General features: G+C 30.9%; 1 protein-coding gene across 5 annotated transcripts; it reads left to right on the top strand.

Annotated features, from left to right (window-relative positions):
- The first annotated feature begins 16645 nt into the window (after window positions 1–16645).
- Window positions 16646–18945, top strand: LOC114179095 (Remorin family protein). 5 transcript variants are annotated; one of them, XM_085670989.1, is made up of 6 exons: window positions 16646–16762; window positions 17069–17163; window positions 17423–17671; window positions 17878–18232; window positions 18397–18478; window positions 18551–18945. In XM_085670989.1, the coding sequence occupies exons 1-6, from the start codon at window positions 16737–16739 to the stop codon at window positions 18605–18607; spliced, it is 864 nt and encodes a 287-aa protein (XP_085527115.1). In that variant the 5' UTR covers window positions 16646–16736; the 3' UTR covers window positions 18608–18945. The 5 variants fall into 5 exon arrangements, with proteins under 5 accessions (XP_085527115.1, XP_027921113.2, XP_027921114.1 ...); XM_028065312.2 differs by having other exon boundaries at window positions 16648–16762; window positions 18571–18945; XM_028065313.2 differs by having other exon boundaries at window positions 16691–16762; window positions 17089–17163; window positions 18571–18945.
- Window positions 18946–24369: the final 5424 nt, after the last annotated feature.

The following is a 24369-nucleotide window of genomic DNA, read 5'->3' as shown; positions in this document are numbered from 1 at the left end:
AATGGATATTTTTATCAATAATAAAAAAAAATTTATCAAAAGATATTACCAACGCATCAATTACCCTTAAGTATTTAACCAACATTAAAGTGTTCAACTAGCGCTTGAGTACCCAAAATACATGTCACTTACACATGTTCAAGACATGTATACCTCTCCTATACCAAACTTAAGAATTTAGAGCAATGCTTTGCACAAGCCATATCGCTTGAGCAGCTTCTCCAATGTTTGAGTGATATACTTCCCAACAAGAAAGGTTTTTTTTTCACGTCTCTCACTTAAGCTCCAAGCCATCACTTGCATTATACAATATGTCGCATGAGTGACCAACACATAACCTGAGTGACGTGAGGTGATAAATGTAATTATTGCACACAGTTTAGGTATTGTCCCAATGACAACATATCACTCGAAGAATAACCCAAACTCATATTACACAACATTTTCAAAGGTTTCCTCAACAACAAACTTATACAATCTAAATTCAATATTTAGACCATAATTAAGTCCAAAATAACAAATATATTTTCATTACTTACCAACGAAATACTACTAAAGGCAACTAATTAGTCAATAAACTCAAATTTATCGACGAATTGTTTTTTACAAAGTTAACATTTTAATTTATTGAAAAATATTTTCGCTAATAACTTATCATAACAATTACTAACGACATAAGTCGATGAAATTATCTATCAGTAAATCACAAGTCTTATTACCTTATCAACACAATTATCGACGGTATCATTCTATGGGTAAATTTGTTGACACTTTGGGTGGCAAATTTCCTACCCAATCTGATGAAGATTTTTTTTTATATTAAGGGAAGATGGGTGAGTAGAAGGAGATGAGGAGATGGCTCAAGGGTGATGTGGAGGCTCACCTATGACGTGTAAGTGGAGGACAAATGTGATGGTGAGGGTGGTTGTCAAAGTTAGAGAAGGAGGTGGAGGATGAGGAGAAAGAAGAGGAAAGACTTGGAGGAAAAGAGGAGGAGGATGAGATCCTAAATGTTGAAAGTGACCTATATAAGGGGTGGCGCAATGGCCCGATGATGAAGAGGAAAAAGATTTAGAAATAAAGGAAAAATAATAGGAAGAGGAGGAAGAGAAAGGAGATCCAATCGTGCATTTTATTGACGAATATTTATCCACGAATTTATGATTATCGGCACTTACCAACAGATTTGTGAACCGTTAGTAAAGTTTACCGACGAATTTTTACTCGTCAATAGTTTGTTAGTAAGCATGATTTATCAACGAATTTTTACTACTATCAACGGATTGTGCCCATCAGTAATATGTGATTTTATTATAGTGTACAAATTCAAGAAACTCATATCAAATGCATATAATTCATATTTCATTTCACTTCCTTGTATAATCAATTCACCATTTCTATTATATATTTCATATAATATCATTTTTCATACAATCTAAGTACTTCATACATACATCATATTGTAGGCAAGGATTATTAGCTCCCTTTAGCTATATTGAAACTAGTTTTATCGAACAAATCATTGTGTATCCCTTAATAATCCAAGTAAATTTCCAAAAACTCAAACTTACACTAACAACATTTCTCCTTAAACACTCATTCAAGAAGAGAATGAGAATGGACTTTAAAATACAAGAAGAAATAAAACTACTTAGTATAACTAAACATTTGATCAATTCAAATAGCTTCAAACTTCTTTAAAGTCTCAATCTAATATTAAATTAACAATAAAAAAACTCGTGTTATGATAAAGAAAATGTAGAGAGAAAAAATGTTTGTATAAACTGAAAATTTTAAGATGATCTAAGAATTTATCATTTAACTTCTATCTTTAGATTTCATACCTAATTCATTTTAAAATCTAATAATTATTGGATCTTACGAGTTACTAAACAACATTTTATTTGTGTGGTAAAGTTTTGTGAGTGTAACTACAATATGTTAATAGCTTCCAACCTCGTCGTCTTTGTATAATATACAATGGATTATAATCATGTGCATGGTCAAAAGGTAAAAATATTGATCAAGTTCAACTTAAAACAAGGAATCTTACATGTATAATTAATGTTATTTGAGCAAGGAAAAAATGAATATTACATGTACTATTTCTTGTCATTTCTCACATAGTACTGGATAAGAAAGACAAGTGAAACCCACACACTTTCTCTTCCTTTCTTCATAGATCAATAGAAACAAACTAGTCTTACCCAACCTAGTTATGCATCTCTCAATCTTAACCTATTATTATTATTACTAGATATTTTCCTTGTGTATTGTATGAGTTAGTTAACATTTTTTTTTGTTAGTTAGTTTCATAATTGTTTTCAATTTTTATAGTCTTATTACATGTATACTCCTAATTCAATTTTTACACAATATGAAAACTAAGATGGTATCAGATTTTCATCCTCTTCTTTCTCATTCTTGATTCTTTCTCTATTGGATATAGCTTCCGAAACCCATACCGATTTTCACACCAATCCTTTCTTCCTCCATTCAAATGAAAAACCCTACTCTTGCTCTTATGTCTCCTTTGTTAGATGGCAAGAATTATGATGCTTGAGCTTGAGCTATGAAATTTGACCTAAAATCCAAGAATAATAGACACCTTTTCAAAACATTTGTCAAGAAGTCCTCTTCAAGAGCCTTGGGATCATTGCAATACTATGGTTCCCTCATGGCTTCAACGATCGATGCATGAATAAATTCTTAAATTCATTATCTGGATCGACACCACCATTGACGTATGGCAAGATCGTTATCACAAGTTTCACTAGGGAGACATTTTTCACATTGTTGATTTACAAGAAGAATTGTATAAATTGAACCAAGGTACTCTCTTCGTTATTGAATTTTAGACCGAGGTATGCACCATTTGAGAAGAGGTCGACTTGATTACAAGTGTGCCTATTATTCTTGTGGTTTTGTTGTGTCTGCCCGCAAATATAAGAAAGTAATATCATGTTATTCAATTTCTTAAAGGTTTAAATGACCAATATGCTCAAGTGAGATCTTAAATTATGTTGCTTGATCCCTTACCTGATATTACTAAAGTCCCAATATGGTAAAGCAGCAAGAAAGGCAGTAAAACTTCAATTTACAAAGTTTTGTTTCTCACAAATCTATTTCTCCTATTTTCATTACTTTACCAAATAATATTCAAGTATCTACTTCCATTCCTAGTACTGTTGTTTTATCATATTCTCTAATCCTTTATGATGTTATTTATGTACTAGAATTTCATGTCAATCTTATTTATGTCAATAAGTTGATATGTACATTGCATTGCGAATTGTTTGTTGACTTTGATTCTTGTTTCATTATGAATAATACTTCCACGAGGATGATTGGTTCAACTATCTTGCGTTAGGGATTGTATATGATAAATCTGCTACCTTCACACATTAAAGTCCCCATTGTTTATGCTCACATAGCTTCTACTATTTTCAGAGATGTGTCTTTTGGCATCTTAGAGTAGGTCATGTTTCTAATTCCATATTATGTTTTATTTTCGAAAATTTTCCTTTTATTCCTCATTGTAGCATAACACTCCTTGTGACATTTGCCACTTTTCTAAACAAAGGAAGTTACCACACTACAATACTGAAACACGTTCAAATAAAGTTTTTGACATTTTTCATGGAGATATTTGGGGCCAAATTTAGTACTTTCTATGTCTGGACATAGATATTTTATTACTCTAGTTGATGACTATTCTTGTTTTACATGCATTAAACTCATGAAACATAAACCTAAATTAGAACATGTTTGATTCACTTCATTTCCTTGATTGAAACACAATTCAATACTAAATTAAAATGTTTTCAAAGTGACAATTGAGTAAAGTTTTTATTGTCTGATTTTTTCTATTGAAAAGAAATAATTCATTAGAGAACATGTGTTGAGACACTTTAACAAAACAACATTGTTGAATGCAAGCACCAACATATTTTAAATGTAGCTCCAACCTTGTCTTACAAAGTCAGTTGCCTAAAAAAATTTGGCATTTTGTTGTTCATATTATTAATAAATTGCCTATTCCATTGTTAAAATTCAAATGTCCCTATGAATTGTTGTATGCTTAACCACCTAGATGATTCATTTAAAGGTTTTTTGTTGTTTAACTTTCGCTAGAAATCTTCAATCTCATAGAACAAAATTTCAGCCTAGAGCTCGTAAAATTGTTTTTGTGGGATATAAGGAAGGTACTAAAGGATATGTCTTATATGATCTTCAATCTCATGAAATCTTTATTTCAAGGAATATCATTCTTTATGAAAATGTGTTTTCCTTTATTGTGACTATTCCCCCCACAACCTGATACTTCTCAAAATCAACTTCCTTTACTTTCCAATATTTTCACTCGAACTGCATCACAACATATTCATGTTGTTACTGTCCCTACTTTTCCTATGGAAAATGATCACATTTCAAATCCTTCCACCTTAATCAATCTCTCACTACAAAAAAAAAGGCTATTCTGTGGAGGTTTTTATTTTAATTTGTGAGGGTTTTTACCCTTTGTAAATTAATTTGCAGGGTTTTTTTAAATCCTTGCAATTAGGTTCACCACAACCTATTTGGGGACTATTATTTTGTGGAGGTTTTAAACCTTCTTTATTTCCAACTATTTTATTGTAGAGATTTAAAAGTTTATTTTATTTATTTTGTGAGTTTACTACTTTATTTTGCTTGCATTATTTCTAATCTCATAAATACAATAATTTGTTAGTAATTAGAAACTCTTGTATATGATAATGTATGTCACTATTTGAGATGCTTATATTTTTGTGCCAACTATATTTATTTGTAAACTTCGTTCAAATACTTTAATTGTGATAAAAGACAAGAAAATGTTTACCAAACTGCTCAAATATATTGAAACATTTTATTCTCAAAATCACCATAGCAACATAAAAGTAATTTAAACTAAAATGTAAATACAACGTAATCATATTTACTTGTGCTTATACAAACCAGTCCTTTAAAATTGTAGAAAATAAGTAAGAAGAAGAGGCATATAAATAAGCCTCTTCAATTGATAAAATGTTTAAGTAAAAACATCGAAAACCCAAGTTACAAGGATCATGGCCATGTTGCTCCAAAGCAAGAAATTCTTTCACTTCCTTCTCTTACATACTTCTTGCCTCAGATGCCTTTGCTTTGTGCCAAAAAAAAAAATACAAAATTTAGTATTCTTCTACTTTTCACAATCAATTTGTGCCCCTTTTAATGTTCGGAACTTTCATTAATTTGTGCCCCTTTCTTGATACTTTAATTCCATCATGCAGCACCTTCATGATGTCCTTTTTTTGTTGCTCATTGCAAAATACCCTATATAATTGTCAGGAAATTATAGACAAAATTTAGGATGAAAACATTATAATCTATCCTAAATAAGTTAGATATGGTAAATGAACTCACCAAAGGCAAAAATCTTGAACCTTGGTAAGAAAGATATTAGAACACTACAAGCAGATTTTAAAAAAATAGTTAATTCATTTTCAAATTGAACATAAAGGACATGAAAAGAATCAACATGTTTACCATATAAATTTGTCTCATTAGTAAACCACTTGTAGAGTTTCTAAGCATGATACAACAACTGAAATGGTGTGTTGTGTCTCACCTTCTCAACCCAAGCCTCTTTAAATTGACCAAGTCAAAGAACCCATAAACCATCTAGAGAACTCTTGCTACCACTGCACCATTGTCCCTTTTAAGGCTTTTATTACTCTACAAAGAATGCAAATAATCTAAACAGGGAAAGATTGCTCATTAGAAACTTCATAAAAAGAACCAAGCCAAAAAGATGGAAATACAAATGGTTAAAAATAAAAAAGTGAACACAAATGTTGTAACCACACGTTATATTCCAAAACATAATCCAAAGTGAAAAAGAGTGGAACAAACCAACCAAGTGAATGGAAAATGTTTGTGAGATGCTTTTTGAAATTAATACAAAGTACACATTAGATGTTTTAGAATTGAGTTCATGAAAATTCTATTGCAGCTTAATGACTACTAGATTATATCCATTCTCTGCTCTTAAATACTGAGAACAACCGCAACCGAATGACACATTTTGAGTTTAGTTTTTCACTCTCTTCTTCAACCTGGGAATTTCATCAAACACGTGTTGGGCAATAACAACATCCCTACTCAAACATGAATCAATAAACACTACCTTTAGCTTATATCAATAAACTTTTAAATATGAGGGTTTCGTAAATTTACTAGTTTATTTCACACATTCCCTTTCCTTTGTAGTGAATGCTACGAAAACAGGGACCAACTCCCTTGCCTTTGTAGTGTCAACCATAGCCACCAACTCCAACACTGAAGCCACGTATCCATCGCATCTTCAAAGCCAAACACACCTACCACCATGAACGCACCACGTCTTCAATACCCTCCAACCACAACACCTTCAACGCCCCACTCCACTTGGGTGGTTAAAAATAGTAGTCGAACTATGTCTAGGGTTGGACATAACTAAATAGCTCTCACCATTGCAAACCCATTGCGTCTTCAACAACATCTAACCACAACTCCTTCACTACCCACCACTCCACTAGGGTGATTCAAAATAGTTGCCAAACTATGTCTAAGGTTGGACGTGACAAAAAGGGTTTCCAAATTTTTCAATCGAATTGTGTGGATGGGTTCAAAAATATGAATGTGAGATGAAAGATGAAAGCGAAATGTGAATGTGAGACAAAGAAAGAAGAAAAGGGAGCGTGAATGTGAGATGAAGAAAGGGAGTTGAATAGGAAAACCCGAAAACAAGAGACAAAAATGTTAAGAGGGAAAGGGGAGAGGGAAACCTAAAAATGAAATGGAAGTGGGAAAGTGAAATTTTAACCTACCATTTGTGTAGGTCATAAACTTGTTCAAAAAAAGAAATTAAAACCCCCACTATTATTTTCTTTTTAGACAATCCACTAGATCATCTTAAATAATGTGAATTTGTAGGTGGTTTTATAACCTCCAAAAAATAACCCCTACTAAATACTATTTTTTTGTAATGTCTACAAACTCAACCTCTTAGACATTCCACTAGACTTCAACACCAATCTTCATACTTAACAGATTTTCACTATCATCTTGTGGTTGCTTCTAGTTGTTCAACCAATCCTGCTACAAGTACTTGTGCATATTCTTTGTCTTTTGTTCTTTATTATAATCATTGCAAAACTTCTTATAAAAAGTTTTTTTTTCTATAATTACTATTTATGAACCTGGTGGCTCCCTCCTCAAGCTGATTCTCCAAAGCTAGAATATGAAATCCATGGTACAAAGTGGCATGCGAAAGACTTGAATTTAGGTAAAGGATGCTCTCGATTTTGATGGTTTGGTGTGTAGAATGGTGTGGTTTGGTGCTCTCAAGTGAAGTAGGGCCAACACTCAAGGAAGATGGGTAGAGGAGACCACATGGATGTTCTAGCTAAGACTTCGGAGACAAGTATGAAGGCACAAAATAATTTGGTAGCTTAACTCTACTAATCTCAAAGTGAATTTACAAGGGGGATACGCCTCTATTTATAGCCTAAGGTGTCTCCAAATTTGGAGATGCAAAATCCTAAAAACTCTAACTTGGCTAGCTTGAAGTCCAAGGCATAAATCTTCTCCAATAGGAAGAAGACATATGGTCACCTAAGAAGGTGGAAAATATTCTTCATTCCTAGAATGTCATGTGGCCACTCAAGAAGGTGAAAAATAATTTTCATTCCCAGAATGACATGTGGCCACTAGGAGGAAACCTCTCCGATGAGAGCATGACATATGGTAACTCAAGAAGGTGGAAAATACTCTTCATTCCTAGAGTGTCATATGGCCATTCAAGAAGGTGGAAAATACTCTTCATTCTTAAAGTGGCATGTGGCCACTAGGAAGAAACCTCTCCAATGAGAGCATGACACATGACCACTCTCTCCCAAAGGAGATAAGTCTCTCCTTTGTCATCCAAGCTACTCTTTTAGGCGCATATTGACTTGAAAAGTCAATGAAGAATGTGTTCCACACTAATGGGCTTTCTAAGGCCCAAAACCTTATGTTACTTGGTTCATTATACAAGGCCCAAAATAAAATCTACACTACTAGGCCCATAATACAAAGCCCCAAAAAATAAATCTATACTACTAAGAGTGCTTAAAGGTGGCCCAAGAGAATAAGAGTTTAGACCCACTCCAACATTTGAAGTCCACTCTTCTTGTATGCGCTGGCCATGGTTGGGGTGTTTGCCATCAAAATTCAAGCCTCTAAAATAGATTGTTGGCAAAAGGCTATGAATGTTGAGTTGCATGCTTTGTAGAAAAATCAAACTTAGTCTCTTGTTAATCTTCCCAAAGGTAAGAGTCCTATTTGTTGCAAATGGGTCTACAAGGTTAAATATCATGTTGATTAGGTTCTATTGAAGCAACCAATTCCAACAAGTGCGCAGTAATATGAACAAGTGTCGTATCCATATGGATTTGTTAAGATCCTACAATATTTATTTCTAGATTCAATAAAATAGTGTTTGTAAATGAGTTGTTGATCATAAGGTATACTTAAATTCAAGTTTGAAATATCGTAATAATAATGTGTTGAGAGGTTATGTTTCATTTCCTCTTCTTTTGCTATATTGTCACCACTCTTTCATGCATATTGTATCCCTTATTCAATGCCTTTAGAAGTACTTTAAGGTAGATCTAGACCTATTCTTGCATCCAAACCTAAGGGCTTTAGACCTAGTGTGATTCCTCTACTCTTGGTTGAATGATCCTTGTTTTATTGCCCAAGCCTTTTATACCCAACACACCCTCTAGATCATGTGGGAGCCTCTAGGAAGAGTGTGATGGTTTGATTAGACCACAATTTAAGATTAGTTTTCTAACTCAATATAAGCTAATGAGATAAGATTAGTTGTCAATTCATTCAATCAATAAATATAAATCAACCCAAAAAATATTTAAACAAAGCATAAAGAAACATTAAGAAGTACCAATATAAAGAATCAAAGTTAAATACATCCAACCTTCCACAAAAGAGTTCATCCCCTCGTGATGATATGAAATCTAAGCTCTAAGAGTTGCAGAACCTACCTTATGGCTCTCACTATATCTATTTTATGTATTACAAAAAGGAAATGCCTCAAAGTTATGAGAAACAAATGAAATCAAAAGCATAGCCTTATTTTTATATAACATTTTGAGTGGTGCTCAACCTCATCTTCTGCAATTAGCCACTAAGGTTTCTTCATGGGTCGGTTTTCTTCTTAGCTCAGCCTTTTTGTCCTAGTGCTCAATGCTTGACCTTTCCTTCTTGAAAGGGTTTTCTTGGTAGCTTAGCTTCAAATTTTGGTGCTTCAATTTTCTTTATAAAGAAGGTTTTCTAATTCCATGGATCAACACTAGTGACTGTGGCTCAATTGCATGCTAGATATTTTCTCTCATATTCACTACAAAACAACAAAATATCATCAAAATTCATAGAACTCCAATTCTTACTATTTCACTCTGTATCTTAAGCCAAAAAGGGTTGTTCTCTTATAAATATACTCATTTAATACAAGATAAGTGTCTAAACTGATATGAAATTTAAGGTATCCTAGACACTTATCACTAATGGAACTATTGAGTGATATAAAACATGGTTAGTAACCAAAGGCTACACACCATTATAAGGTGTAGATTATTGTGATACCTTCTTTTCATGTTGCTAAAATCACTACAATCAGAATCATTCTTGCCATGGCACCTATTAAAGGTTGGTTTCTTGAGTAACTAGATGCAAATAACATTTTTCTTCATGGAGAACTTCATGAGGAAGTTTATATATGTTTCCTTCTCTTGGTCTGTTTCCCCTGGTTTTTCCAAAGTTTTTTAATTGCATAAGTCTCTTTATGGCCTCAAGCATGGCAGTTGACAATGCCATAACATGTTACCCACCATTATTTTCTCTCTCAATTACACACAATCTTCTACTTAAGAAGCCTTGTTTATCAAATTTTCTTTCATTCTTTCATTGCTTTACTAGTTTATGTTGATGATATTGTTTTAATTGGTATTGATTTGGATGAAGTCACTTCTGTTAAGCATGTCTTAGACACCAAATTTAAAATCAAAGACCTTGGTTCCTTAAAATATTTTCTTGGTCTTGAAATTGCAAGATCCAAATATGGAATTCTCATGAATCAATCCAAGTATGCTTTAGAAATCCTTGATGACAATGGGTTGCTTGGTTCTAAACCTACGCCCACTCCTTTTAATCCTTCTATTATACTTCAAGCAATTCAAGGAAAACTTTTTTCATATGCAGTTGGCTATAGATGGTTAGTTGGTAAACTGATGTATCTCACTATCACTTTACCAGACATTGCTTATTTTGTCCAATAGCTTACTAAGTTCATGTCCATCCTTTTGATACTCATTTCAAGGTTGCGCTTTGCGTTCTCCACTACTTAAAAGGATTCCCTGCCAAAGGTTTGTTCTTTTTTGCTTCCTCAGAGCTTAGACTCTTCACATTTGCTATTTCTAATTGGGTTTGTTGCTTGGATACCCAACACTCCATCACTAGTTTTTGTGTGCTTCTCGGCTCATCGTTAATCTCTTGAAAATCCAAGAAACAGTATATCGTTTCACGTTCCTCTTTTGAAGTTGAGTATGAGGCTTGAGCCAATCTTACTTGTGAAATGCAATGGTCACACTATCTTCTTCACGATCTTCATGTTCCATTGACTCTCACTACTATATATTGTGATAATCAAGTTGCCATTTATCTAGCTTATAACCTTGTATTTCATGAGTACATCAAGCATATTGAGATTGATTGTCACATTGTTTGTGAGAATACTCAATAAGGTGTACTTCATCTTCTTCCTATTTTTTCTTCAGCTTAACGAGTTGATGCTTTCGCCAAGCCACTTCATCCTACACCTTTTTACAACTTTGTTAATAATGGGACTTTGTGACATTCACCATCCAACTTGAGGGCGCATTACAATATATTTTTCTTGTGTATTATATTAGCTAGTTAACAAGGTTTTTTTCCTTCGGTTAGGTAGTTGTGTATCCGTTTTACAATTTTTACACATTCTTATATAAACTCTATTATGTATACTCTTGATTCAATTTTTATGTCCAATCTAAAAACTAAGACTTATTAAAGATGAATATCTCATGTTTAATGTTAATATCTTTCTTGTTTTTCCATCATCATCCATGAAAATAAGTTGCCCACCATTGAAAATAAATAACAATTTTTTTTTTTAAATTCTCAATCTCCAATAAATATGTATTCTCGATAGAGCATTTATGCTCTTACTTAATATTTCGCATGAGTAGTTCATGTTTACAACTCCAAAATTTATGCTCTAAAATAGTAAATTATTTGGATACATTGAAAAATTTTCATAGAAATTGCCACAAAACATGAATTTAATAACAAAACAAAGAATAATTTCTAAGTCTTTCATTTTGTATCGACGCATTTTTATGAAGTTTGTATCTCTTTCTTTCTTCTTCCGTTCTCTACGGATATAGAATGAAATAATTTGATCATTTTATAGAAAATTAGCAAAGATGAATTGTAAATCATTCGTTGGTATGCGCTAGAGAGTTGAAAAAACAACTTCCCGCAAACAATTTTCACAAATGAACACACATAATTGTGTAAGTTCCTTTTTTATTATGAACCAATGAATTGTTAGCACCTTCATATATAATGGATCTGAAGTTTGAAATTAGACATTAAAATAAAAAATGAGTCATCCTAAAATATAGCATTCCACATTGGACATTATTCCACTCACTGTTTGTGTCAACTGAAGTGTTGACAAAGGAAGCAGAAGCATTTGAATTCCATGTAAAAGTGTACTTGCAAGATGAGCACAAAGTTATATACATGCGCATAACACTTCCATATAAACTTCGTGACTGGTTTGATGAGAGATGGTGATTGCTGACAAAACACCATTAATTGGAGAGTTGAGAGTGAGCCCCCCTCCATTTTCAAAGCAATTATATCACTTCATGTGTCTCTTGCTTTGCATTTAAACAATCACACACACACACACACTTCGCTAATCTCACCCTTCTTCCTCTTTTCTCCATCACTTTCTCACCCTTCCCTATCTCCACTCCACACATCTCATTCTCCTCTCCCTCTTCACCATGAAGACCTCTCTTTCTTCACTCACCACCACCATCACCATCATCACCATCATCATCATCTTCCTCTTTCTCTTCTTTCTCTCCCCACCAAATCCCACACCTTCCTCAAACACCCACTACTGTGATTCTTTCCCTCACACCAGACCACGTTCTTTGTGCATTGGCCTTCAAAGAATGCACCACCAACCCCTTCTTGATCCAAGGTTCGGCTCAGAGAAGAGGCGAGTCCCCACTGGCCCCAACCCTCTTCACAACTAGTTCAACCCCTCTCCACCACTATACCACTACATAACCATTAAGGTATATCTTTAATTTCCACGTACCATTTCAATTTCACCCTACCCTCTTTTAACATAGACAAAACTCACACTTTCTTACCATCATCACCACCTTTCTTCATATATTATTCTCATGGCCCACTAGTACTACTATCTTAAACTTGCTCATCAACACCCAGAATGGCCGCAGAAAGACACAATCTCTTGCAGAAAATGGGGTTCTCCATTTCTTTATAAATCTTCAATCTTTTTCTCATTTTTAGCTTTTCCTTTTCTTTAATTTTATATGCGACCAAATGGGTATATGTTAACCACCAAGTTTGGTGGAATTAGCCTAGTCTTACATGTGTTGTCGAAGAGTTTTAACCCTTATGTATGGTTGGAACAAGATAACTCTGAGAAAAGTATATATAGCGTTGGTTAGTAAAAAGAAAATAAGGGGTATGTAATGTATGGTATAACATTTATAGAGTTTGAATTAATGAGTGTTAGTTTGGTGGTGGTGGCCTCTGGTGTGGGACAATGCAGAGCCATTTCCATGTTTGTTTTCGGGTTTCGGATCTTGCAAGTGGGAGGTGGCAAAAGTGGAAGAGTACACGGGAGTTGTGGTGAAAGAAGAGATGAATCTGAAAACAAACATGGAAATGGTAAGAGAATATGGTTGGGAGCGGAATTGAGTTGGACCCCACGAGTTTCATTAATGTGGAGCCACCGAAAGTGCAGGGTGCATCCATTTATGATTTCTGCACCAGTTCTTGAGGTCAGAACACGCTCATTCTTCGTGCCTTCTTAGTCAACCACAGATTTTTTTTTTTTCTTTCATTTAAATATTTATTATCTTCATGTATAGTTTGTCGTTGCTCTTTCAATTGAATTCAATTAATGAGCATCCATATATATGGAACTCCCCTCTTTTGCTTTCATTCTTGTTTCTTTATTTCAGAACTATTATTTCCTCATCATTATCAACATTTTCATATGAAACTATATATACTCTTGAGTTTAAATTTTTCACTAAATACATATATATTAAGTTGGTGAGGAAATGTATAAGTAGAAAACATCTTCATAAAGAGTGATTTAATTAATCTGATCAGAATACATTTTTAATAAGATCTAATACTAGTACAATAAAATTGATGTTTATGGATATACTACATTTTTTTTTATATTTCTAAATAAGATGGAATCTTTGACATTTTCTTATTTCATAATTTCTATATTAAAACATTAATTTAATGTGAAATAGAATTATGTTTGTTCTTATTAAATATTTAGGTTCTTTGAAAAGAGAGAATGAAAATAAATTTTGAATATGTCTAGAAAAGGTAGGTAAAATATATTAATGGTGCAATGTTTTTTTCACCTTAATAAAAATGAATGGGATCAAATGGACCCTACATATCATGATAAAAATAATAGATGAATTTGAATTTATACAATTAAAATATTTTTGACAAAAATTTAAGCTTGTAATAGTGTCACACACGGTTTTCCTTTCTTGCATTTTTTGTCTGCAACGGAACTGCCAACATGTGTCAACTTTTATTTTATATATTGAAATTGTTGTGATTATTACTGTTACTATTATTACAATAACGATCCCTTCCTCCTATTTAAATACATAACTTCAATCCTTTAATTTATACCAATAATGCTAACAAAGGATATTAATTATGATTCAGTTAGCATAGTTCTTTTAATAAACATTTATAATAAAACGGAAAGATACAAAGCTAATCAGAATTTTTACTTAATTTTATTTATCCACCTCAACATTTCAGAAATTTATTTATCAAATAAACATCAGGAAACTTTAGACATTTTTTATGGTAAACAACCTCTTGTAGGTTTCAAATCTGCGTAAAAAAACTTGGAACAATGTTGTGATCTGGATTGGTCAAACTAAAGTTAATATACATGGTGAAAAGTTGTGCTCATGTATGCATGCATTCAATACCATTAACTTTTTACAAAACATTGACAAGTACATATGATACATCACTCACTTTTTTAATATTTTATTATGAAAAAGTCCATCTTCATTTAAATTATTTAACCAGTTCTTAATTTAATGAATTAAATTATTTTAAAAAATGTTAACAAATAAACTTGCATATACAACTTGAATGAGACTGAATTTATTGGATGACCTATAATAGTGTGATAAGAGAGTTACAACAGAATTAACAAAGAACATCTTAAATACATGAACAAATTTGTACTTATTTATATGTTTTAAATTTTTTATCTAATAATTTAAATTTGTCTTATCTAATAACTGGTATGGGTCTCTCTAATAAAAACTTTATTATACTTTTAAATTAAAATACACAAATTTCACTTTAATAATTTTTTTTCTTAACTTCCTAAGAGAACAATTTTTTAATCTAAATAAAATATTTCTTCTATTTTCTTAACACATTCATCTTATAAAAATACATATATCATAAATTTATAGCCTTATATATGATATTTATGATGAAGAGGTCTTAATAAGTTTAGATTATTTTTAATCAAAGATTGATCTTGTACTTGAGTTTAAAATTGTGATTAAAAGTGCTATTTTATTTTAAAATAAACAAACATGATAATTGAGTATAAAAAACAAATTCTAAATATTTAACCGTTAAAATAAAAAAACACATTTTATTATGTTGTTTTCAGGACCATAACATAAAGGTATATATGTAAAATGTAACCCTTCCTGCCTTCGGTGCATACATGTGACTACATTTATCCCATCTTTGTTGATAATAAATATAAACACACTTTTTTTCAATCTATGTTGTTTTATGTTTCCTTTCCTTTTTTTTTTCTTCCTCTAATTTTATTGTTTCTACATAGATCATAAGAAATAAAAAATAAAGTACAAACAACCATATTCAATACTTTTCTAAAAAGTTTTTTTATAAAGAATTTGAAATGTTGTTTTATAATGAAATATGTTATTTGAATGAAAAACTCTAAAATAAATTTATTAGAGATATTTTATTATATAAGATAATTTCAAATTTAATCTAAAAATGTGTAAATTTAAAAAATGTTACACTCTCTAATGTTTCAAATTTATGGTTTTCTTTCTATATCTTTGGTCAATATATTATTTGCTCGGATTCAATCAGAATATTGGATTCAATTAGTTTAAAATTCATCGGTTCAATATTGTTCTTCAGTTGGTGTCGGCAAAGATTTTTTTTTTTTAAATTCTTGTGTTTAAAAACATATTATTTTTAGTTTATCTTAATAAAGTTATTTTCAACTAATTGATAAAAGTATAGTTCAAAGTTATTTTTCAACCAAAATTAATTAATATTTTCTTAACTAAAATGATAAGGTTATTTTTCTATTAATGCTACTTCAAACTATTATTAATAATTCTTATTAATAAGGTTCATATCAATTATTTTTTAACCAATTGTTGGAATCATTTATTTATTAATATAAATCATAATACTTCTGCCTGTATTTATAAGAGTTTTTTAATTAATGTTTGTTTTTTTTTTTTGCGAAATGGTAAATGATAAATGTTAATTGTTAATTTTTGGTTGGTGGATAATGTTGAACTTACAACTTTTTTTCACCCTCTTTATCAAACAAAAGTTAATTGTTAATTTTATTTTTTCCTTCCATTAACTAATGTTTGTAATAGTGTCGTTCTACATATATTAACCATATTCATTTATTTTTATTAAAGTTTAAATGATTACTTTTAATTAATATTGGCAAACTTTAAGTGATAAATATTTGAAATTGTTAGTAATTAACATCTAATAAATTTGAATGATCTTATTATAAAAAATGAAAAAAAGTTAATATAATTAAATTTCATAGGAATTGTAAAATTAAAAATAAGGTTAAAATATTTCACTACTTCAAGCTAATAACTATATGTGGAATCCATAAAGAAAGCCATTGAGTCTCTCCACACATATATGATAAAGACATTATGAAATAAACACCTTATTCCTTTAGAACTTCCACATGCTAATTCATTAAATGTTTCAAACCATGCAAGAAAAAACAAACTATGAATATTTACTTCAACTCTTAAAACTTTGTTGGGAGAAATATTTAGAAAATGTGGTGAAGAAGACCAAGCAAGATCCCATGCTTAATTGAAAGTTTTCAAAGAAGAAAAGAATACCTGTCTTCCACCACAAGGCACTTAATTCAGTTCCAAACCAAACAACACATGCAAAGTATATTTATTCCCTTTCAAATAAGCTTCAACCACTTTACTTTATTACAAAGCATTGCCAATAAAAGGGAAGTGAAAGATCAGAAAAATTCTTCCTATAGAATGGAAACTTTGATGAAGCAAATAAGGTTAGCCATTCTTGCTTTTACCCTTTTACCCTGTTCAAATGTTGGATGCTAACATGTGTCATTTATTGTAATTTCCACATCTCATGCTACTGCTGTTTCCATGAACAACAATTAACTCTGCTGAAAAGGTAGAGTTATTAATTACCACGTAATTCAGAAAGGTTATAGATAAATAATATTATATTAATTAATTTCTATTCTGCACAATCTTTCTCACATGCTATAGATCCACATGCATGTAACCAAAATTGCTGTCTAAAGTTTTGGTCCATGAATATTGTGTTTTTGCTGAAAACTTTTTGCTAGAGTGAAATTAACTGGTGCAGAGGAAGAGAATAAAGCTGATATTGGTGGCAGCAGGGATCAGAAAGTTTCAACACAGCAAATTTCATCCTTCAAAGGTGATGTAATTTTTCCATTCTCGTCGTGTGATTTTGTCGTGAGAACTTTTTACGTTCTCGAACAATCATGGTAATATATTGTTACACTTCATTATCCTAAAAATTAATAAACTTATGATGATGTGAATTTACATTCATGATAACTTTTCTGCATAAAAGTTCCCTCCAAGTGAAAATGTTAACAGATAACGAAGCTGTTCATCTTCGTTCTACTTCTTTTGGCTGATAATTAACAAACTCAAGTGAAGATTTTTCACAGATAATAAGAAAAAGGGTCAGAATTGGTTCCAGAGACAATTTTCAAGAAACATGAGTCATGATTATGACACAGAAATGGAGCATGCCACAGCAGTTGCTGCTGCTGCATACGCAATTTTTTCACAAGAGGTTTCACTGATTCCACAGCAAAAGAAAATGAGGGAGACACCTTTGAGCAGAGGAAAAAGCAAGGTGGATGATACAAAGCCTCCATTTTCACAGTTTGGTAGCACATCCAGACAGTTCTCAGGTACATACAGTACCAAAAAATCATCAAATTCACCTCATTTATTTGAAAAAAAACAAAACTTTGGGTATTTTAGTGAAAACTAACCGAATGTGAATTATGTTTAACACCAAAACATTACTCATTTTGAAAGGGAATAATCTCTGCAATGCTTCACATGCATGAATACTTATTTAAACCCCCAAATGACAAAAGTAAAAATGGTACAGTGGATATAAAGAGGCCTGAAAAAGGCATGAACCAAGCCTCTTCAATGAGAAGGAGTTCAACTTTTGGTGAAAAGTTAAAGAGTAACAGTGACGGTAAAAAACCTGAGATCCAACCCCCCAAAAGGACCCCAACTTTTAGTGATGAGCACTTGGTGAACACAGGTGAAACAAAACCTGAGACTCCACATCCAAAAGTTCCTCTACCGGTTCATCAGCCGGAGCCTCTAAAGCCGGAGCCTTTAAGGCCGCCGCCGCCTCCACCGCCGCCGATCAGGCAGAATTCGGCAAGACCAGGTGCCAATGAAACAAAAGCAGATGCTTGGGAGAGAGAGGAGCTGGAAAAGATCAAAGAAAGGTATATACTTGTCACACCGTAGGATGAACATGATTTGAACATTTTTTTTTTCACAAAAAGACAAATTAGAATGATGTCTTTTAACATGTTATATCTTTTACACAAAATAAAAAACTTTATGTTACTGTAGTTCTTAAAAGCTTAATGTAAGTTATAATTATCAGGTACGAGAAGTTGTTGGAAACAATAGAGTCATGGGAAAAGAGGAAGAAGGCGAAAGCAATACGCAAGTTAAATAAGCTTCAGGTGAGGTTTCTTGCTTGAAATTTTGATTACCCTTATGATCTAAGTAACAGATGCATGATTATTGAAAAGTAGTTGAATGGATGTGCATGCAGCATGGTGACAGTGAGAGAAAAAGGGGAAAAGCTTTGAAGAAATATGAAGAGAAGATGAACTATATAAATCAGATTGCAGGGGGAGCCAGAGCTCAAGCAGAGGAAAGGCGAAGGAATGAAGTGATGAAAGCAAAAGAGAAGGCTAATATAATTAGAACAACAGGCAAAATTCCAGGGCCATGTTCCTGCTTCTAACAAAACCAATTATATTTGTGTGTATATATTACATAACATCACTGAGTTCGGGTTTAACACAAAGGATTATGTATATTTGTTACACATTTCTGTGATTTCTAACTGTACAACTCTTCTGTAGTGGGATAATTTTCCGTACTATTTCAGAATGGGACAAATTTAGACCATCAATTTAGAAAACTATGCTTTGTGTGAGTTAAGATGGTTTCTTAACATATCAGTTGTTTAAAATACATAAGATCATGAATTCTGAATTTAGGACAATCATTGTACATCAAAGTGTGGTGCTGATGTTATCAGTTTAACTTAATTCAATTTTAGATTGATGAAGTTGCTGTTTGCTACCATTGGAGATTGTTGGTTTAGGTGAAGAATATTGTAAAGAGAAAAATAAGTTAAGAGAAGAGAAAAGATAGGAGAAAAACAAAAAAGAGGAGGATCATCACTATAGGAAACATCTTTCACAGTGGTGATCAATCAAAAGAATAGAAAAGGGCATAAGAATGCTCTCATGTTAGAAATTAGTTCCTTTTGTAGGATAAAATGGATTGAACAGAAATAAAAATGTATTTGTTATGAAATAAAGTGAATAATAGAGAGAATAATAGATAATAGAAAAGAGAAGAAACAAGAGAAAATAGAGAATGAGAGAATATGGAGCAACTCATCTGTGTATTATTATTGATAGGAAGAGTTCTATTTATAGATACAACATGTAATCCATAAAGGAAACAAATCAACTCAGTTAATACAAATATTTACATAAAGAGTAATGAATCATACGAGTATCAATCATATGAGTAAATATATCAAATCAATGGACAATCATTAATTCATAACACTCCCCCTTGAGTGTCCATTGATAAAAGAATGTGCCTCGTTAAAACCTTACTAGGAAAAAGCCTAGTGAAGGAAAAAGAGTACAACATTCTGTATTTTTTAATACAATATTATTCATCACATATTCTATTTCTCCCCCTCATATAAACTTACATCATTAAGGTGACAGAGTCCGAACTTGTGAGTCATTTGCTCAAAAGTTCTTCTTGGCAAAAATATAGACCTGTCATATTTTTAGATGAATGAATTTTTGGATATCTATATCATCCTTTCAATTGAACCAATTGAACAATACACTATTGTCTTCATATATGGTTGTTGATTCCATCTTTATCGGGGATAGTCACAAATTTCTTGCACATGTTGAATTATAGATCTTAACCAAACATATTCACAACTTTTCTCGTAATTTTATATGATTAGACGATGTTGCTACTATGGTTTGTTTCATATACCATCATGAAACCATTATGCTACCACATGTGAACAAACATGTTGTTGTGATCAACCATTGTGACATTGTGAGAATATGTAAAATAACATGCATATACATAACCCATTAGGTCTGATTCTGAATCATTTGGATGAAATAATCTCATATTCGTAGTACCCTTAAGGTAATGAAACATATATTTTACTCCAAATCATTTTCTTCTTATAGTTGAAGAAATATATCTTGCTTAACAAATTTACAGCAAATGCAATATCATATCAAGTATAATTAGCAAGATACATTAGTGTTTCTATGACACTAAGATATGGTGCTTCTGGACCAAGAAGATCTTCATCATTTTCTTGAGGTCTAAGAAGAGCATTTATCAACATCTAACGACCTCACAACTATTAGAGTGCATAATGAATGTGACTTATCCATTTAGAACATTTTACACACCTTAATTATACAAGCCTCTTGATGTATAGAAACATCTTTGTTTAAATACTTAATTTGTAATCTCAAAAAAAAAAATTTCTTTTTCAATATCCTTCATCTCAAATCCTTTCTTTAAGCAATCAATTGCCTTTGTAAGCTCATTAGGAGTTTCAACGATGTTTATGTCATTTACATAAACAATAATTATGGAAAATTCATTCTCGAATTTTTTCATATAATACAAGGAGAAATAGGGTCATTTTTATACCATTCCTTTAACAAGTACTCACTAAGATGATTATACCACATACGTCTTGATTGTTTTAATCTATAAAGGGACTTATTCAATTTTACTGAATAATCCTCTTTAAAATTTGCATTGTTAGGCAAATAAAATCCTTCAGGGATTTTCATATAAATATGATTATCAAAAGAACCGTACGAATAGGTTGTAACATAATCCATTAGATGTAAATGCAAACCTTGTTGTGCAACTAAGATAATCGAATATTGCAATGTTGTTGCATCCAATACTAGTGAATATGTTTTTTCATAAATCAATACAAGGTTTTGTGAACAACCTTGAACAACCAATTGTGCTTTGTATCTAACAATTTTATCATTCTTAATTTGATTTTTGCGCAAAAATCCATATGTACCCAACGAGTTTCGCAACTTCAGGTGTGCGAACTATACGTCAAAAAACCTTTCATTTAGTAAGCAAATACAATTATGCTTCTTTGCATATTTTCATTTTGGCCAATCTTTTCTTCGCCAACAATCTTCAATGATCATTGCTTATTGATCCTCATTGTCATTCGTAGCATTCATCACTATGTTATAAGTAAAAGTTTCGTCAATGTTAACTTCATTTTGGTTCCATATTATATGATTGATGACATAATTTATTGAGATTTCATCGTTTTCAACCATTTCAGGTACCTCAGGTTCTTCTGGAACCGAACCATTAATTATGTCAAATGAATCTTTTTGGGATTTCAACCTTTTCGATTAGGTCATTTTGCATATTAGCTCCCTTTCTCATTCAAGAGTTTTTATCTTTGGAATCAATAGGTCTGCCACGCTTCAAACGTGTCCACATGAGTTTTTCAACTTTTTTTTTTCGTATCATAATAACTGATCATGTCAAACAAGGCAATCATTTTGATTTGTAAACTTCTAGTTTACCATGACATGCATTTCAATTGTACTAATAAACTTGTAGTACAAACTATAAGAGAATGTTGATAATTTCTCCAATACACTTTCTTTTTCAACTCAATCACAGAGATATAAAGATATTTCATATCTTTTTCATTGTTTGTCTCAATTTAATATCCATTTAGACAAATATCATTGAAACTTAATAAGTTTCTATTCAACTTCTTAGTAGAAGTATAATAGCTCTTCTAAAGTCTTCAAATATATTTGTAGTACTATAAATAATACTAACATCGATGTCTCACATTATCAAACAAAAGAAAAATTTATTACTCTTGAGAATTGTATAAGTTGTTGCACTATCAATAAGACGCATATCTTTTGGTACTAGTGCAAACATTCGTTTTTCATATAAACGTAAATATCAATATGAGATATTTTTTTAACACTCTCATAATCAATGGTGATCAATGCTTCCATTTGCTTTAGCAAAAAGAAAATAACAATATTAAGATGAGTAGCATCCATATGGCCATAATCAAAATCACCATCTTCATAAGCAAAGTGTGTTTCTATGTTCTTCTCATTATTTGTAAGATGCTTTGGTGTACAATAAATACAACTCAAATGGCCTTTACCATCGTAATGATAATAAATACTTTCATCTTTTTGTCAATATTTTCGCATTTTCCTTTTCCTTTTTTTTTCACATTATTGTGCCACTTCTGGTGACAAAATGTGTCTTTGAAATTTTCTTTATAACCATGTCCAAAATCAAGATCATGATCACGATCATGAAAATATAAATCAAAATGTTGTTGCATTCACTTCTGGGAATGAAGCAGAACCAATTTGGACATGTTTCATGATTTTCTTGAGGTCAAAAGCTCATTGCTTTGTTCAACCATACAAAGGCATGAAATAAATTCATAATATTGATTGCTGCATTCACTTTTGGGAATGGAGCAGATTAGGCGGATCTCATGATTTTTCATCAAAAGCTTTATTGCTTTGTCCAGCCAACCATACATAGGCATGAAATAAATTCACAATATTTGTGAAATCTCTTTTCACAATATTTTTATCATGTTGCTTAGATGCTTTATTTCTTTATTTAATGGTATCCCAATATCCATTGCATCTAAATATATTTCAACATTTAAAATCTAATATAAGGAATTCTTCCTTGTAATATCAAGGGTCACAAATCCAAATTTTGCAACATTTTGTGTGTTTAAAACTAGCACATAAAATAATAATATTAATAATAATAATAATAATAATAATAATAATAATCACCGTCAAAATAAAAATAAAAATAAAAATAATAAGATGCAGATGAAAATTAATAAAGTTAAATAATTCTTATCACAAGAAGAAGAATATAAGGTAAAAAATTATAATTTGAGAAAGGATTAGAAAGAGCCTGAATTGAGACGCGCAGAGCATTGTCATTATAGAGAAAAAGCTTCCACTAGTCGTCAATTGGTTGGAGCATGGTGCTGATAACGTGTTATGAAATAAAGTGAATAATAGAGAGAATAATAGATAATAGAGAAACGAAGAAACAAGAGAGAATAGAGAATGAGAGAATAGAGAGCAACTCATATGTGTATTATTATTGATAGGAAGAGTCCTATTTATAGATACAACATGTAATCCATAAAGGAAACAAATCAACTCAGTTAATACAAATATTTACATAAAGAGTAATGAATCATACGAGTATCAATCATATATGAGTAAATGTATCAAATCAATGGACAATCATTAATTCATAACAATATTGATTTATTTATCATAAAATATTTCGTTAGTTCTCCTATGTGTCGTTCGAAAATCTTTTCTTACTTTCATTGATCTTGATTGAATCTTTATTTTTTAAGATGTATAATGACCAGTTTAGTTCCGTTATATTATGTTAACACAATTAAATATTAATTATGTATGATATGTCACTTCTGTATTTTTGTTTTTTATTTTTAATTTTTAAATATTTTAAATTTGTTTTAATTTTTTAAAATATATTTATATTAATATTTTATTACATCAAACTTTATATTGTTTTTTTATTTGAATTAACATTATAAATAATTTTATATAAATTTTTCCACTTTTACATATTCATATTTCAAATATTTATATAAACACTATATATCAATAATTTATATAAATATTATAAATTTAAATATAAAATTTTATAACAATACAAAATAAATATATTTAAAATTTTAAAACAACATTTTAATAAAGTTTAATATAAAATATAAATTTAAATAAATTTAATATTATTAAAAATATTAATTTTAATCAAAGTATTACTATAATATTTATATAAAAATTAAATTTAGTCTCAATTTAAAAATGAGTAAAATTATTTAATTTAAAAATAAAAGCAAAACTAAATTAAAATAATAAATATATAAACTAAATTATTCGTACTTTAGCACCGACATAGTATTAATTTGACAAATGAAAAAATAAATTAAAAAAATTAATAAAAAAACATAAATTGTAACACATATTTAACATAGTATTAACGTAAATAACTTAATTATTACTTATCTTCAAAATAAAAATTCAATTGATACGAGATATATTTTTTAAACAAATAAGACACAACGAAATATTTGTGAAACCTCTTTTTATTACTCTCCCTTTTCTTCCCTCTGCTTAACCACAGAACCCACACTCTTCTTGCAAAACCATTCACTCTCTGCATTCATTCTTGA

The sequence above is a fragment of the Vigna unguiculata genome, chromosome 3 (assembly GCF_037176805.1).
Source record: "Vigna unguiculata cultivar grain cowpea cultivar isolate G323 ecotype 2 chromosome 3, ASM3717680v1, whole genome shotgun sequence".
NCBI classification, from domain to species: Eukaryota; Viridiplantae; Streptophyta; class Magnoliopsida; order Fabales; family Fabaceae; genus Vigna; species Vigna unguiculata.
This window is presented reverse-complemented; position numbering and strand designations above follow the sequence as displayed.